The 16,839-nt window shown below is 42.1% G+C and overlaps 4 protein-coding genes across 6 annotated transcripts; 3 read left to right on the top strand and 1 right to left on the bottom strand.

Moving 5' to 3' along the window:
• The first annotated feature begins 26 nt into the window (after positions 1-26).
• Positions 27-2,463, top strand: LOC100123571 (aminotransferase-like venom protein 1). 2 transcript variants are annotated; one of them, XM_016986716.2, is made up of 8 exons: positions 27-132; positions 274-325; positions 438-505; positions 582-720; positions 814-1,050; positions 1,139-1,388; positions 1,470-1,636; positions 1,729-2,313. In XM_016986716.2, the coding sequence occupies exons 2-8, from the start codon at positions 284-286 to the stop codon at positions 2,128-2,130; spliced, it is 1,305 nt and encodes a 434-aa protein (XP_016842205.1). In that variant the 5' UTR covers positions 27-132; positions 274-283; the 3' UTR covers positions 2,131-2,313. The 2 variants fall into 2 exon arrangements, with proteins under 2 accessions (XP_016842205.1, NP_001155153.1); NM_001161681.1 differs by lacking the exon at positions 27-132 and having other exon boundaries at positions 284-325; positions 1,729-2,463.
• On the bottom strand, positions 2,325-8,278 carry LOC100123563 (Fanconi anemia group M protein). The gene is made up of 12 exons (XM_001607167.6): positions 7,892-8,278; positions 7,633-7,800; positions 7,388-7,560; positions 7,229-7,318; positions 6,921-7,145; positions 6,697-6,850; positions 6,504-6,625; positions 6,310-6,429; positions 6,076-6,241; positions 5,507-6,003; positions 3,148-5,430; positions 2,325-3,075 (listed from the first exon to the last, which is right to left on the bottom strand). The coding sequence occupies exons 1-12, from the start codon at positions 8,076-8,078 to the stop codon at positions 2,764-2,766; spliced, it is 4,497 nt and encodes a 1,498-aa protein (XP_001607217.1). The 5' UTR covers positions 8,079-8,278; the 3' UTR covers positions 2,325-2,763.
• A 157-nt stretch (positions 8,279-8,435) lies between these two features.
• LOC100679166 lies at positions 8,436-11,272 on the top strand. 2 transcript variants are annotated; one of them, XM_003425512.5, is made up of 3 exons: positions 8,436-8,718; positions 8,915-9,860; positions 9,934-11,272. In XM_003425512.5, exons 1-3 carry the CDS (start codon positions 8,599-8,601, stop codon positions 10,989-10,991), a joined length of 2,124 nt encoding a protein of 707 aa, XP_003425560.1. In that variant the 5' UTR covers positions 8,436-8,598; the 3' UTR covers positions 10,992-11,272. The 2 variants fall into 2 exon arrangements, with proteins under 2 accessions (XP_003425560.1, XP_008202924.1); XM_008204702.4 differs by having other exon boundaries at positions 8,488-8,718; positions 8,887-9,860; positions 9,934-11,268.
• Positions 11,273-11,362: 90 nt separating this feature from the next.
• LOC100123550 (enkurin) lies at positions 11,363-12,907 on the top strand. Its single transcript, XM_001607150.6, has 4 exons — positions 11,363-11,657; positions 11,820-12,198; positions 12,268-12,441; positions 12,524-12,907. Exons 1-4 carry the CDS (start codon positions 11,572-11,574, stop codon positions 12,713-12,715), a joined length of 831 nt encoding a protein of 276 aa, XP_001607200.1. The 5' UTR covers positions 11,363-11,571; the 3' UTR covers positions 12,716-12,907.
• The last annotated feature ends 3,932 nt before the right edge of the window (positions 12,908-16,839 follow it).

The following is a 16,839-nucleotide window of genomic DNA, read 5'->3' as shown; positions in this document are numbered from 1 at the left end:
TAGTTTATAAGACGAAACGGTAACAACTTAAGTCAATTTGCGCTCTTGGTCATAATTAAAACAGTTATTTTAACAGTTAGCGAATTGGGACTGATCCATTACTACGACAAAGTCTTATTAGATAAGAATAAGGTAACTATATTAAATATTTGAGCGAAATAGATTTATGGAATAATTGAGTCCTGCATAATTTTACACTCGTCGTATAGAAAACAATATTCAATACGTATGTACATGCTTGCGAAAAATGATAAATTATTAAACAATATATAGATCGTGTAATATGAGGCTATCGATGATGATCAAAGTGGCGTTTGCCGGATTGGTGAGTACTATATACCGAAAATCTCCTATTTAATATGTATAACTATTATTTTTTTTACAAGAATAAAATTTTATCAATTATTTGTGCTCGCTAATTTTTTCACTCTTCAAAGATTTGCCTGCTAGTTAGGCCAAGTGTTGGTACTCCTTTGTCAGAAAGATTCTCAAAAAGATTCGCAAGGTAAGACTACCGCAGCTAACCAAGTAAAAAGCATTCAAGTCCAAAGATTTACAAAACCATCATGAGCTGTTTCTAGGAGTTTAGCAGACGAGGATCCCATCGTCGACCTCCAGGTTGACAAGACTGACGATTTCGCACCACCGCATTTGCTGCAGGCTATGCTCCAGGCTCTCGCATCCAACGACACTTCGCTCAACCAGTATGCGTCAGGCAGGGTATGTTTATGAATCAATTCCAAATATACCTTTTATTTTTTAAAATTCAACTTTATTCTTCAAAAAATACGCTAACTAACGATGAAAAATCAGGGACACCCAAGACTGCGCAAAGCTCTGGCAGCTTTCTACTCAAGGGTGATAAACCGCGAGATTGACTGGCAAAAGAACGTGCTCGTGACGATCGGCGCGACCGAGGCAATATTCGACAGCTTCCATGCTCTCACCCAACCGGGTGACGAGTGGATCGTCGTTGAACCATTTTTCTCGAAGTATGCTCCGACCATTAAAATCGCTGGCGGCATTCCCAAGTTCACTTCTATGAAATTGGTTCGTCTACAGACCTTGTTTTTCTTATTGTCGAAAATATTGCAAAAAGGTGTAAGAACTAAACTTAATTAATTATGAATGCTTAAAGACGAAGACTAGCGGTGAGATAAAGGGCTCCGATTGGGTGCTCAACAAGGAAGAATTGAGGAGCCTCTTTAACAACAAGACTAGAGGTATTATCATTAACAATCCAAACAACCCTACGGGCAAGATTCTGACAATGGAAGATCTTCAGTTCATTGCCGATTTAGTAAAGCAGCACGATGCTTACGTCATCGCTGATGACGCTCACGAGTGGGTGCTATTCGACCCGGTCAAAACTCCCTTCATCAGAATGGGTATGTCATATTAGGAAATCGTGTGCCCGTTGCACAGATCTATTGGTTAATCCTTGTAAATGTTCAAAATTTTCTATTTAGTTGAGCTACCTGGAATGTGGGAGCGTACTATAACTATCGGTTCTGCCAGCAAGTCCTTCACCGTCTCGGGATGGAGAGTCGGTTGGGCCTATGCACCGGCGAACCTCATCAGTCGTCTCCTTGAGATTCACGCCAACGCCGTACAAAGTGTTCCCACCCCACAGCAGGTATGCATAACTGCTTACAAAATTAACACTAAATTAAAAGTGATTTACAAAAGTGTTAAAAACGAAATGCAAATAAATAATTCGAACCTCAGGAAGCCGTGGCCTTCGGCTTTGAAGAAGAGCTTCGTCTTTACGGTAAACCCGAAGGCTACTTCGTCTCCAAAGCACGCGCCGTCCGCGAGAAGCACAACTTCATGTACCAGGCTTTCGTCGACGCTGGTATGATCCCCATCCGTCCCGACGGCGGATACTGTATGCTTGCCAGGTGGCCTAGCTTCGATGATCACAGGGAGCTTTTTGATGGCCAGGAGAAGGCTGTCGCCTTCGAGAATTTCATGAGCCAAAGGATCAACATACTTGGTTCCACCATGGCTGACTTCTACAGTACCGAACATCGCTATATGGGCGAGGACTACATTAGGTTCTGTCTGGAAAAGAGAAACGAAACTTTAGTTAGAACTGCTGATAATTTGAAAAAGCTGCTGACCTTCTGAAGTCTTTTAAAGACCGATGCCGCTTGAGTTTCTCACAGTGATGAGGCGATGTACTGATGTTATAACTGCGAATAACTTAAAAGAGTTACTGACTTTATAAATGATTTCCACCGTTATGCTCTTAAGCTGTGTCATTTAATACATTCAAAAATAAAGTGTTACTACACATGTAGAATGAGATAACACGCGAGTTCTGTGTTATCATAATTAAATAATTTATTTGGCAAGTCGTAAAACGACAATTTCGTCTATAATACATTCGTCTTAATAATAGATCACAGACTTAACGCAAACAATTTCGTAAAATTGTTGCTAACGTTCAGTGTATTGCAATAACTACGAGTTCTTTGCTCACTAATTTGATCGCTTTTGTTAACGAAAACATACCTTTTTGCGCAGTATGACGATATGTAAACGTTAATTATCAAAACATATAAAAAGTTTTATAATATACGCATAGTATAAATGCTCCGCATTCGATTATAAATCTGTATAAATTTGAACAATAATGAAATTTCATACAGTACCGCGATTCGTAAATCCATTCGATTAGTACAATAAACATTTTATAAATATAAGAACATTATTCGGTTCAACTAGGAATATTAATCCACGCTTGATCGCAAGTTTTTCTCAGTGTCGCGATTTTTTTTTCTTCATCATCATGGACTCTTCCAAAACTTGTCTGCGCAGGGCTTCAGTTTCGTCCTCGCTGCTGCTTCCACACGTATTACTACTACTACTACTGCTCAGATCTCTTTTATTTTTATTCATTCTCCTTTTGTTCTTTAAAACCTTAAACTTCTCTCGCTTCTTGTCTCTCACTTTCCTTCGTCTGCTTTCTGAGCTAGACTCTATACTATCCAAAATGGAATCGCTCGAGGAACTCTCACTGTCATGCCTGATGTCGTCAATCTGCGTCTCGTCACCTACGCAAAAAGAGTCCTGAAACAAATAAATAGGTTACACTATCGTATTATGAGGCATAAGTAATTTTTCCAAGAAATTAAAACTCACATGCATATACGTGTCATTGGCCTGCGACTGTGTGATGGGCTGCGAGTAGATTTCGTGCATCGGCACCACTTCCCTAGGTTTTTTGAACATAAACGCTCCTGACCTTATAGGACTCTTGTTTACAGTCTGCAGGTAGTGTGCGCGCATGTCCTCGTCCTCGTGCACGTCCTGCGTGTAACTGACGAAACTCTCGAGATCCTTATCCTTGTCCTCCTCACCACAAGAGCTTCCCTCAGAGGTATCCATGTCACTTGAGACCTCAGCCTCGTCGTCTAGAAAATCGTTGACTATTCTCTTCCTCAATTTCGATCGTTTCTTCCGTTCTTCCTCCTTGTGCGAATCAATAGTGATATTGTTCTCACTGTGGTACTTTCGGAAGCGCGGGCTAATGTTCTTGTCGCGATGCCACCTCGGCAAGCTGTTCTCCTTGTTGCTGCTGCTGATACCTCCGTGATTTAGCTTGATTGAGGGCACAGCAAACCCGTCCTTGTCACGTTTCAAACTGAGTAAGCCTGCGTTCGGTCGCGGTACTCCCTGGACGCTCAGTACCTTTTTATGCACATCATCTGGTTTCTTTTTGAGCGACAGGCTCGGTTTATTGGAGTTCATAAGACTGAGAGGCGCCGGCATTTTGCTGTCGATCCAGCCAGAGGTAGAAGCTTCCTGTGAGCGAGTCTTGCGCTCGAAAAAACTGCTGACTTCCTCGCGCTCGATCTTCTCCTTCTCCACGACACAGGCATCCACATCGAAGTCAAAGTCGTCCATCCAATCGTCAAAGTCAAAACTATTAGCACTAGTTTTGCCCTTAGATTTGTCGTTATCAACCGTCCTGACGTCTGCATTTGGTTCTTTAGCTGCTGGTAGCATTGGTTTGTCTTTGCTATCCTTTTCTTCTTTTGTATTTAGTTCTTCGACTTCTGGTAGCAGCGTTCTGTCATTGTCACTATCCAGTATGCTCGGATCATCAAAGACTAGCTCGTCGCCTGCAGCGATCTTCTCCTTCTTTTCAACATCCTGTTTAACTTGGGACTGCTTGAGCTTGGTATCCCTGAAAGTAAACTGCGTCTCGAAGTCCATGTCCTCGAACATGTCTACATCGGAGTCATCATCAGCAGCAGCCGGAGCAGGAACGATACTCCCTACGCTGTAGCTAAGAATTGACCGACTCAGATCCTTATCCTTGGGCGGTGTTCCAGGTACCGCTTCGCTATCCGACGATTCCTCGGTCTTTTGTCGCTTGGCTAGAGGTTCCTCTTTCTCATGCTCTGGACTGCGACTAGCACTTCTCTTACCAACGAGTGTCCTATTAGGTAGCACAGTGGTGTCGAACATCTCGGTCTCGTCGCTGGAGTCATCTGCCTCGAGGAGTTCATCGAAAATGTTAGAACCCTCAACACTGGCCTCGACACACTGACTCGATTCGCTTTCGGTACCCTCGTCCAGCAGTGATGTGAAATCGACTTCTACCTTTGCGGGTGTCCTCGGTTTCGACTCTACCGATGATTCTCGGCTCTGATCCCGAGGCTGGAATATTTCCTTCGTAGGTGTCCTTTCATTCAACTCGACCGATGTTTCTCGACTCCGTTCCTTATATTGGGGCACCTCTTTCTGCAAACTGAAGTCCACGTCGAAAAAGTCCGAACCGATGGATTCGGCCTTTCTCACGGAATTGACGCTTGCGGAGAAGTCGTCGGCGAAAAAGTTTGCCGCCGCTACCTCTTTGACCATCTGGGCTCTCTGTTCGGATGCCTCGGCGTACTTTGACTTGGGTGGACTGGCGAAGTTATTGAAGAAATCAGACTGTCTCGTGTCATTGTCTTCTACGACAGGAGGTGCGAACTCGTGCACGGACTCGTCGGACAGACAGTGCACCTCGATCTCCTCTTCTGTTTTCTCGTAGACACACAGGTTCTTGATGCAGTCGAGGATGTTAAGATTGGGAATCTCGAGCTCCTCGAACATCTCCAATCGTGGTGGAGTGCGTTTTGGAAGCCAGGTCCTGTCGATTTGTAAATACGGTTCAGCTTTCTGATCGGACTCCTGCTCGGATTTCTTCATGGCGCAGAGCGTGAGAAACTCGAGAGCGTGACTGTCAGAGGTAAGGAGCTTCACATCGGATGGGCGGATGTAGCTGTAAGGGTCTGAAGAATTGGGTCGAGAGATAGGTTGGAACTCTTCCATAATAATGCCAGAGTCGCTGTCAAATCCACTGCTGCTGACGACGGTCGAAGATGGCTGCTTCTTTTGCGGACGTTGCTCGGTAAGGAACATCATCATCGATGGCTGCGTGAAAAAATGAACAAATATAGTGCAAATGAACTCTGAAGCTCTAAAAGTCATTCTTAATAAAGCTACTCACTTGAGTGCTTCCACTGGCTTTTTGCCCACCAGCTTTGGACGTAGATGGTCCAGGGACCACTTCCATAGGTTCAAAATCTTCTCCGCCAGCACTAGCTCCAGCTCCAATAGAATCCTTTTTGCTCTTTCTGGGCTTTCTCTCTCCAGGCGGCTTGGTCTGTTGTCTCTTTCCCTTAACCTTAGGTGTCTTTGGTTGTGCTTTGATAAAAATCGGCGTACACTCCGGTGTAACGTTCGCGGGTACCATTCGAGGGCTCGACTGATATAGAGAGGACGCGATGTTGCTGGATTGCAAGACCTTACTATTGAGTGAGTCTTTCTTACACAAGGCCTGGTTAAGCGTCTGCACCTCCTTGCCTTCAGTCAGCAAGATTACGACGCGACCGCTGCGTTTACGACCTGTTCGACCCATTCGCTGCACCAATCGAGTTGGGGTCGACGAGGAAATGTCGAAGCAGATTATCAGATCTACTTCGCCTACGTCCAGACCTTCTTCACCTGTATATTGATTTAGTAGTTAGAATACTCGTTGTCAGTATTCATGTTGATTTTGATCGTTGGGAGACCTACCGACAGACGTGGAAATGAGCACGTTGACTTTATCATTACGAAAATCTTCAAGGGCTGCAAGCTGCTCCTTCTGCTTCTGACCGGCTTGGCCGACGAACATCTGCGGACGGATCAACGGTCGCGTCTGCAGCAGTAGTACGTATACCTCGTTCACTATGTCACGGTACTGTAATTTTAACATCAAATTAGTAAATAAGAGTCAGCAATTTCCACATACAGATCTACTAAACGTACTTCAACGAATACGATGGCTCTCGTGCTCTTGTTCTGCGCGGCGAAAGATCTAAAGTGGTCTGTCAAAAGCTCGCGAAGTTTGTCAAATTTGTTGTGACCAAACTTGAGATCACTGGGTATCTGGGAATAAAAATCGGCGTCAATTTTTGCTATATTAGTGGAAAGTACGATATGATAGATCAAAAAAAACTAACGTCTGGAATAGTTCCATCAGGCAATGGGTGAATCACTGGAAACTCTCCAATATAGCGCTTTATATCTTCCAGTAGTAACTGAAGGTCTAATTCTGAATCCAGCCAGAACTTGTCGGAGTGAGCTTAAGAGAAATCATGTTTATTACTCACAAAATTCATAATTATAAATTCTATTAGGAAACAAGTTATATACTTATATAGAAGTTGTAGAAGGCTCTCAAGCCATGTTTGACTAATAACTCATAGGCGTGATACATAGTGAGCAGTATGTTCAACGTTTTCATTATAATACCGTGATTGTTTGATTTTTGAGGCCTGCTTTCACATTGCTTTAAGAGCATAAATATCTGAAAAGATGGACACATATTGCTTTAATAACATATTTTTTAATTTTAAATCATAAATAATTTTGATTACCCTTCCTTTTGAGATGTTTGCTGTATTCGTTTGAAGAATTTTATTTTTCACTAAAATTCTCACATGGGGGTCCATGATATTTACATATCTATCTTTGTAATTAGTGAGATCTGTGCCCAAGCCAACAATTATTTTTTCCATTGACCTATCATTGGTATAAGGTGTTATGTCTGGTGAGGAGTCATCTCTTAGTTCTAGCTCAGAGATGAGTAAATTTTGAATAACCTGGAATAAATTAATAAAATATGGATGATTTTTCTTAAGTGTGTTTAGGAAATTTTTATTTCAATCGTTTTAACAAAAATTACCTCTCTAACGTGATCAATTTTGCTTCCTGGTGTTGCAGATAAAGCCAGAATCCGAAAAAACTTGGTTTTATCACTCATCATACGTACAATCTGCAATATCATAACACTCAATTAATGTGTTTCATAAAATTAATTTAAACTCTCAATAACAGAAAATACCTCGCAATAAGAGTGTTTTCCCAGAGCTTTATGAGCTTCATCAATAACTATACACTTAATTAATTGACAAGGTACAATATCATTCTGTAGATCTTTTTGGAAAGTCTGAGGGGTGGCAAAAACCACACGTTTTTGGATCCAAGCCTGTTTACGCTTGACTTGATTGATAGCACCTATTTAAAGTATAAATAATCTTGATGAGACAAAGCAAAGCTAAAAGATAAAAAATGAAAATGCGCACAAACCTGTAAGCTCCACAGTTTCCTCACTAGGAATACCCATGATCTCGTGACAAGCTTCTATCTGCTGAGCAACAAGTGGTTTGGTGGGAGCGAGAAAAACTACTCGCCCCCTGGGATACCACCTCCAGAAATTGTACATGACTACTGCAGCAATAAATGTTTTGCCCAAACCTATGCAAAAGGGCATGTTGAAACCATTAAAGTCATCCAGACAGTACACAAACTGTTTTATTTTTTAAACTTTCATAAATACATTACGTACCTGTTGGCAAGCATACTAGCGTGTTGTTGTACAGGGCAGTTTGTACAATGGAGAACTGGTAATCCCTCCTGGGATAGTTCTCTGGGTAGATCCATTTTGAGCCTGAGGACAGGTCGAATCCTGCTGTCTCTTGATCCGAGGATATGAAATTCCCCTGTGACAGGGAAGGCACTTGTTGTTGCGCCATTACGCACTACTTCGACGTCTCGATGAATTGAGCTCAGTCTCTCTCATTTTTTTCTCCAAAAAATGCGAACGTTATCACAGAATTCAAATAAACGTTTAAGAATTTTTCATTCAAATCATACTTAGCAGTTCATTCAAACTGCATTGAAACACAAGGAAACGTCGTAGGTCCAAGCAAATATCACGCGCACAAACCTCGACATTGTAAACCGCGAATCACAACTAAAAATCCGCGAAAAACTCTATTTATACTCGAATATTACGCAAAACGGAAAATATAAACAAAGTTGCGCGAGTAACCGCGCGCGCGCTCACGTCATGGTTTCTAACCTCATTTAGCTGTTTTCGCGCGCGCTTCGCCCATTTGATTCGCGGGATTCGCCTAATCGCTGCAGCCCGTTACTTTGTGCGCAGTCGACTTCTGACACATGATGCACGTGTATGTCGAGTTGTAGAGTTGTCCTCGATGCCGGAGTGCAGCATAGATCGTGTCAGGAAAAAAACGCAGGTTTCGGGTCAGGATGGAGGCGAAACAGTTTTACAACCAGTCCATCAGTCCCTTGGTGACGAGGAGTTTCGCCTGCAAGTGGTCCGAGGATAATCGGCTGTCCATTGTCACAGAGAAAGGCGTCCAGATTATCGTAAGTTTTCTCACTTGGCTTTGTTTACAATTTTTTCTCCGAAATTTGTGCATTTGTACCCTCTTAATAAGTGTAGTCACATTTTTCGATTTATAAAAAATATATCATTCAATGAGGTTAAATACTGTTAGTAATTATTAATTTCAAAATGTCATTCCTTTTTTCCAGAGTGTAACGCTATATGAACTTGTTGCAGGAAATAGTACCATCTGCAACACAGGCTAGTCCAATTTTACACCTGGCTCGCTCATTCTTCAATCCACCAGAGGCAATGCCCTGTGCACAATACGAGAAATATGTGCTTTCTAATATCTTTGAATGGCCCAAAGAGGAGATCTACTCGTATTTCCTACAAGATGCTCTCACACCCACCTTTCCCAAGGCTCTTCCAGCGACTGCAGATATCGTTGATGTTTTTTGGTCTCCATGTAGATTGCTGCATCCCTTAGAGTGTCTTTTAGCTGTAGTCACTACTACCGGAGCAATACAATTAGTTGCACAGATTGACAGAACCTGGATATTGATCTATGAATTTAATGCAGTATTAGCTGAGAACATAGAAGAAGATATTCAGCAATTAAAGTGTAATAAGAAGATAGACAGCCAAGAGTTAAAAGAACAGCTTTATCGATTGCTCGTGACTACTGCTACTTGGAGTTGTTTGTATCAGACTCCTGATAAAAAATGCTTTGCTTATTTAGTCACAGCGCAAAGAAGCTCAGAGATTGCTGTTTGGAAAGTTGATCAGTTATCTAAAGAGAGCATTGACTTGGAAGCAAATATAACAGGCGTAGAGCTGAAATTTATAAAGAAAGTCAACAGTGAGAGTATAAAAATTAATACTCTACTTTGGGTGAATTTGAGTGATAAGAGTTATCTTTTATTTATTGGATATTTCAATGGGCACATTGCAGTTCTTAAATTAGAGGAGCTGGAAGATGGTGTAACTTCTTCTTCATGTGAAACATGTTATTCAGAAGATGATGGTATTCCTGTAGACTATTTGAATCTCTTGCAACAAACAGATGACACCTTAGAAATTCTTGTAATAAGAGGAATGTATTTAATTATTCTTGTTGTGGATATCACTGGAAAATTTATCAGCATGAAATTTGTTGCCAGTCCAGGATTTTCAATAACAGGTATATATTGTTGATATTGTCTTGAAACAAATATATAAAAACCCTTTGATTCATTTAAAAAAAATTTGTTTAGGTGTGTCCATTGTCAATTCTGACATCATATTAATTGCAACGCAAGACGGTAATCTATATGTGATCAATAAATCTCAGAACCAGGAAGAGTTGATATGTACTCCCATAAAATTGGATGTTACAAAAAGTCTCGTACAGTATCTTGGTCTAGCGAGTTCGCCAAACAAAGTTATATCAACATTCATTACAAGTCCCAACATAGTCTTTGACCATCTGATCAGTAGAGAACCTAGCACCCTTTGCTTCTTCAACATAATCGATCTCCCTTTATTCGATCCGCTAGATACCTTGTACAGAAATAAAGAAGAATCTCTGATGAATTATTGGGACTGTCTGGAACTGATAAAAGTCAACGCAATAAAATCCAACAACCCGATGGAAATTATCCCGCGACTAACGGCAAATCTTGAATTTCTGTCCCTCTACAGAATTCGTATAGCGTATTGGATTATGACTATGGCCGAAACATTGCGCAAGAAAAACGTTTTCGATGTCAATCTGAAACTTGCGGAAGAAATCGAGCAGTGCAAGACTTATATATTCCTGCATTCGGCTGCCAATCACCTAAGTCGCTTAGCAAAGCGGGAAAATCTAAATAACGTCCAGAAGTTGTGTATGAGTCTTCTGAGGAATCATCTGGACATATGGTTGGCAGGTGAAGAAGAGGAAGCCGACACTCCTCTTTCGGAACACGTGAAGGAAGTTCTGGAAGCCACGAGTCAGCTGTATCTAACTGAGCAAGAAAAATGCAATTTCTGCGACGTCCTCATCACAGAGCCGTGGGCCTTGTCTTGCTCCAAAGGTCACAAGTTGCCGAGATGCGCGTTGACTTGTTTACAGGTGACCTGTACGAAATATAGGACGTGCTTGGTATGTAATGAAATTTTTCATCCCTGTTTGGACGAGGAGTTCAACGAAGTCAGGTGTCTATATTGCGACCTGCCGGCGACATACAAGAATCGGCTGTTGGACAGTTTTCTACAGACATCTAAGAAAAATTTATCTAGGAGAAAACCGTTGGCTGCGAGTAACAAGGATTCGAAGGAGGAAGATATCTGATTTTTTACCGTGAACAAAGCCGAAGTTAACATAATTTTTATTTCATTGATTGCAGACTGTATATTTTCAGTTGAAAAAATGAAATGGTAAATAGTAAAGGTTTAAAAGTTCAGATAAAATTAATTTTACTTCGCTATTGTAAATAGGAATCTGTGACTTATTTTTCTACTTATAATGTGAAAAAAAATGTATATACTTTTCTATTATGCAAAAAGTATTTCGTAAGACGTGTAAATATTTCGGTATAGCAAAATAAATAATTTATTTCCACCGACAATAAATAAGTTGAAATATTAACCCATGAATCGTCCACGATAAAGTAATTCCAGAACAATCGTTGTCCGCCGATGTATCGAGTTAACACTCAAAGAAGCTTCCAAACAAATCACCGCATCACCCTAGGCAACGGTCATCAGCAGCTCCTCCTGCAACAATTTCTATCGCGATCTCATAACCTTACGGTGCATATCAAATTACGATTCGAGAGAAAAGAGCGGAAGCGCGAGCTTACTTTTAATCTAAATTTAGGAAAATTCTCTCTTAAAAATTGATCAGTGACAGTTTGAAGTTTTTCGAAGACATGACCTACGGTTACGGCAGAGACTACGACGAGAACGTCGCTAAATTAATTGTCAAGCCGCCGGAGAAGTTTATTAAGAGCCCCAGGTAGATCATTGTTGTAAAGCAGCTGTTTTTTGTTATCGCTTTTACCGTGCACTAATAATTTATCAAAACGTGATTGCTTATTGTGCTTTTAAAATGTTCAATATTTCGTTCACTGCGCTGACTATAATAAATATTCCTGAAATAAAACAACTATGAATATAGATACATATCGATCCACCGAGAGCGAACGCGCGAGGAGCTATCTCGCGTGAAGAGCAGCCACAAGAGTCTCGGCCCACCACGAGTACCACTACGTCCTCCAAGCGATTACCTAAAAAGAGGAAGTCGCATCGCGCCTCAACCTCCGCGAGTCGAGCACGTGCATTACAGGCCACCTGACTACCCTCGACAACTTCCCGACTGGCGATCCGCCGTCCCGAGAACTGCCGACGCATCGGCCAAGGATTTTCGCAGACGCAATGTGGAAAATGCCAAGAGACTCAGGCCAAAGAGACCCGAACCTGTTTTCGTTGATACTAGGAAAGGAGATCGGCAAAGGCTGATGACCAGTGGGTTACAGCCGATTTACGTTTATAAAAAGGTTAATTTTTGACATGATATAATAAATAAATGATTCAAGGTCTAACAAAAGATTCAAAATTTGTTAAAGAATTTCGGCGAGGTTCCGTCGCAAGTAAAACGGAGCAAATCAGCTCCGTGGTCTATCAAGGAAAAATCGGAGCATCGGCGAGCCGAATACGAGCAATACGTGAAGGAGAAGCTTGCCGAGGAAAAATCTCGCTGTCGATACATCACCGAGGACGAAAGGAGCAAATTACTAGAGGTGAGAGAGTGTATTTTTTTTTCCTGTTTCGTAAAAGGCGTGTATGCTCCGATTTTAAAATAACGTTTCATTGTTGTTATAGGAAATGAAGAATAAGTGGTCGGAGGTGATGAAGCAATTCCAGTGTCTGCCGTTCCTCATAGATACTACTGCCAAAATCAAGAGGAAAGCTTCGTTGGAGGAGAAGCTAAAGCAGTTGGAGAAGGACATACAGCTTATCGAGAATCATCCGTATATTTACGTTTACGACGACGGCCAGTACAAAAAGTTTTGAACTTATACTTTCCTTTAATATACGACTTTTTAATGTTTTTACACTATATAATATGTGTTGACGAGCTGTTTATTACAATATATAAACCAAATAATCCTTATTAATTCTATTATTTTTATACTCCATACTGAGTGATTTGTAATTCTCTGAAATAAAGTATGTAGAGCCACGCGTAGTGCACAAAATGTAAAACAAAACTTACTTTTCTCTCCTACCGGAGGCTATATCCTGACGTGCACTTGCTGACAGCTCCACACCTACCTATTACAATAAAACGTGGTGACAGTCAATCTGAGATTATTCGCATATTATCGTGGCTTCGATTGCTACTAATTTGATCGTTATATATATAATCACCATTAATACGTAAAAAGGCTTTCTTGTAATCCACAAAAAACAAACCGTAAGCTAAAGTATTCCAAAAACAAATGACAATAATAAGCAAAACAACGGAGCACGATGCTCCGATTCTCGGAAACGTAAGCGGATCGAAGAGTGGGGTTTGCGCAAATTCTGGATAAAAGTGCGCGCTGCCGCCACACGTGCAGTTCGGCACATCCTCACTACTCGGTGCTACATCACTTCTTCGGATTCGAAATTGGAAATCCGGTGTTCGGGCGACGACGCGACCAGATCGTGAATCTTTTCCGCGGGTGCGATGAATATTATTGTGCGCGAGTGCGGTTTTTTTTACAATGTTGAAGATTCCTTGGAGGATTCTAAAGGAATTCAGTAAATGCGGTGTTCATGCGGAGTGCAGAGCTAGACTATAGTTCTTTGGCCACGACGACTACCTCAAGGATATCTGTGAATGCGTATAATCGCTGGACATGTGGTGGACAAGATGTCGATCCGATGGACTTCTGTTTTCTGGCTCCATTCTACTACTTCAGCCCTCAGCTTTGACGTCAACAAGACTGTCGCGAAATACCTATCCTCCTCTCTTAAAAAAATGATGGCCTTTGTTGTGAAGCATTTAATACGTGATTCTGATTGGTTGCTGGTTGGTTGCCTAGGCAACGAGATCAGAACCGCGCTTTAAATTCATAACCCTCAAAACAGTCATAACTCATAACCCTGGTAGAAATGTTTGAGGTGTTTAAAATGAAATGTGGAAACCTTGATAACAGATAAAATATATGTAATATAACTAGCAAGAAATTTTAGTAAAAATTAATCATTACCACGAGTGTGTAGTATTACAGCATGTGTATTGAAAAGTGGCACCCTAACCCCATTTGAAGTAGTAATAAAATGTGTGAATATTATTTTGTTTTTTGAAATGTCAGTGAGAAGTTCAATTAAAAGAATAATGAATTTGAAGATATACTGTGTCTCTGTGTCCAAAGTCGCCCTCGGTGTGGTTTGAGAGGTGAATTTAAAGAAAAGTTCAGTATCCGAGTCAGTAAGTTTATGTCTATCATTATACAATGCTCTTTGAATTGTAAAAAGGTTACTAGACATGTTACCTAGAAATATGTAACCTAGATGATTCTGATTTAACTCTTTTCATTCATATTTTCACATCCAGACTCATGCGAATTTTTTAATTGTGCAGGTCAAATTTTACTTATAGCCAGTTACGCAGAAACTACTATCTCGGGTAAAAGAGGGTGAAAGAGTGGAGGAAGGTGCCAACTTCATAGTGCTACACTCCCATAAGCGGTAAGCATAAGCACTTACGAAAATATGCCGTCACGAAGTTGGTACCTTTCCCCGCTTTTTTTTTGATGGATCGAGGAGGGGAATCTTCTAAAGACACCCAATAGAGGGTAGTGTCGGATTCACCTTGCGGCGCCTACCGACTAAACCACCTCCCCGTAGGTTACCAACCCGGAGGTTATAAACCGTGAGAAAAGAAGAACGAAATGCATTCATCAATGACTTTTATGTACAATCTGGTCCCGAGAATATATATAAGAGCCGCAGCGACCGGAGGCCATCAAACAGCCCTTATCAGGGCTAACCCCAGCGTCTATCCTGAGTGAACATCAGACAGCCTCCCTGAGCCCGACATCACAGTGGCCTCTCCTGAAATCCAACTTCTGGAACTCCACGGATCTGAATACCTCCACCTGGCCATCGCCCTCTGCAGGGCGTCCGGCGGATGTTCCGAGAATGGGTGAACGCCACGACACCGTAACACAGCAGTCCTCGTCGAGCAACTCCGACGACCTCAACAAAGTCATCTTCGACCTTCGAGGTAAGGTCGCCAGTTTAGAAGCTCAGCTTCAACAAACCCAAATCGCATTCGCAAAGACGGAATCACTTTTAACGGAGAGGCACTCTGCCACCAACCCGACCCAAAACTCGGGCACTAACTCTCCAAGCGATGAGCTAATGGAGCAATCGACTGACGCCAAAAAATCACAGAGAAAGCGACGGCGCACTGGAGCAAGGATAGTCCCCAAATCGGCCAAATTTCTTTCTGAATCAGAATCTAACTCCGAGTCATCCGACTCTGAAGAAGAAACGGCAAAAGCAAAGCCTCTCCCTATCTTAATCCATGAAAAGGATCGTTGGCCAAAGATACAGAGGGCTCTGGCCGAACACGGCATCCAACTTCGACGCGCGGTGAATCTCCCCGACGGGGTTAAAATCTACCCGGAAACCGTGGACTCCTTTCGCGAGATATCTAAAAAGTTGGATTCCTCCGAAATCCAATACACAACGTACCAACTAAAACAAGACCGCGAACTCATAGTAGTTATCCGTGGCGTTAACGAGTCCTACTCCGAGGAAGAAATCCTCGAAGAAATCCGCCATAAACACCCGGCGGTCAAGAAAGTCTTTCGCATGCGAAAAGGTCTGGCCCCTTGTTATAGTCCACTTGGACCCCTCCTTCGCTCACGCAAAAACGATTTTCGATTTGCAAATGGTGGGCGGCCTCAAAGTCACGGTCGAACCAAAACGAAAATCAAAGTTTACCCCTCAGTGTAAGCGTTGCCAGAAATTCGGTCACACCGTCAACTATTGCCACGCAAATTGGATTTGCGCCTTCTGTGCAAAAGATCACGCCACTCCGGCCTGTCAAAAAAAAAGACAATAAAGAAATTCCCCTAGCCTGCGCCAACTGCAACGGCAAACATCGGGCCACCTATCGAGGCTGCCCAAAGGCTCCAAAAACCCAGAAGGAACCTCCTCAATCTTCAAAAAACAACAACTCACAGCCTCGTTTTAACGTAATAAAAAACACTCGCACTCCAACATCCTACGCTAACGCGGTGACAGGAGGCCCTTTAATTCAGAACACTCCCATAAATAGCGCCATTCAGTCGCAGATACAAGCAGCGATCACGCAATTCACGGCAAATCTCACCTCCGCCATCCTTCAACTGCGATGATGGAAGAACAACAAAAAAGTTTCACCCTTCTAAATTGGAATGCAAATGGCATACTAAACAAATCCACCGAACTAATTCAATTTCTCGATGACAAGCAGATCGATATTGCTGTCATCACTGAAACTCACCTAACCTCGATCAAAAAACTCTTCATCCCAAATTTTACTATATACAGACGCGACAGACCTGATGCGGCGGGTGGCGGCGTAGCTATTCTCATCCGCAGAAATATCCGCCACAGAGCCATAAACACAGATTTCCCGGATTGCGAAGCAGTAGGAGTGGAAATTTACACAAAGTCCACGCCCATCAGAGTCATTGCCTTCTATGCGCCCCCAATCCCAAAAGAAAAATTTTCTTCACTCCACTCTCTTTTCAATACAAACACTCCTACTATATTGGCAGGAGATCTCAACGCAAAGCACACCTCCTAGGGTTGCATTCACAACAATCCTGCAGGTCAATCTCTTCTCAAAAAAATAATGAAACACAACATAAGCATTGAACCTCCCCTAGTGCCCACTCACTTTCCAGGCTACGCTACACATGATCCTGATATTTTAGACATCTTCGTAACAAAAAACATTACTCTGCCATCTGATCCTTGGACTACAGAAGATCTCTCTTCAGACCATAACCCGGTCCTTGTTAAGATACCCTGCTCCCCCGACTTCTTACCTATCACCACGAGCAGCATAGACTGGCTCCATCTCAAGTACATCCTTGAAACTTCTGCCTTCAAATGCTCCCGTATCAAATCAAAAACTGAGCTAGATAAAG

The sequence above is a fragment of the Nasonia vitripennis genome, chromosome 1 (genome assembly GCF_009193385.2).
Source record: "Nasonia vitripennis strain AsymCx chromosome 1, Nvit_psr_1.1, whole genome shotgun sequence".
NCBI lineage: Eukaryota > Metazoa > Arthropoda > Insecta > Hymenoptera > Pteromalidae > Nasonia > Nasonia vitripennis.
This window is presented reverse-complemented; position numbering and strand designations above follow the sequence as displayed.

Coding starts and splice junctions, on each gene's coding strand:
- LOC100123571 (NM_001161681.1), top strand. CDS start 284: ATGAGGCTATCGATGATGATCAAAGTGGCGTTTGCCGGATTG. Junction 721..813: donor ACCAGTATGCGTCAGGCAGG/GTATGTTTATGA, acceptor ATGAAAAATCAG/GGACACCCAAGACTGCGCAA. Junction 1,637..1,728: donor GTGTTCCCACCCCACAGCAG/GTATGCATAACT, acceptor TTCGAACCTCAG/GAAGCCGTGGCCTTCGGCTT.
- LOC100123563 (XM_001607167.6), bottom strand. CDS start 8,078: ATGGCGCAACAACAAGTGCCTTCCCTGTCACAGGGGAATTTCATATCC. Junction 7,561..7,632: donor GGAAACTGTGGAGCTTACAG/GTTTGTGCGCAT, acceptor TACTTTAAATAG/GTGCTATCAATCAAGTCAAG. Junction 6,430..6,503: donor CTGATGGAACTATTCCAGAC/GTTAGTTTTTTT, acceptor TTTTATTCCCAG/ATACCCAGTGATCTCAAGTT.
- LOC100679166 (XM_003425512.5), top strand. CDS start 8,599: ATGGAGGCGAAACAGTTTTACAACCAGTCCATCAGTCCCTTGGTGACG. Junction 8,719..8,914: donor AGAAAGGCGTCCAGATTATC/GTAAGTTTTCTC, acceptor AACTTGTTGCAG/GAAATAGTACCATCTGCAAC. Junction 9,861..9,933: donor TCCAGGATTTTCAATAACAG/GTATATATTGTT, acceptor AAATTTGTTTAG/GTGTGTCCATTGTCAATTCT.
- LOC100123550 (XM_001607150.6), top strand. CDS start 11,572: ATGACCTACGGTTACGGCAGAGACTACGACGAGAACGTCGCTAAATTA. Junction 11,658..11,819: donor AAGTTTATTAAGAGCCCCAG/GTAGATCATTGT, acceptor CTATGAATATAG/ATACATATCGATCCACCGAG. Junction 12,199..12,267: donor CGATTTACGTTTATAAAAAG/GTTAATTTTTGA, acceptor AATTTGTTAAAG/AATTTCGGCGAGGTTCCGTC.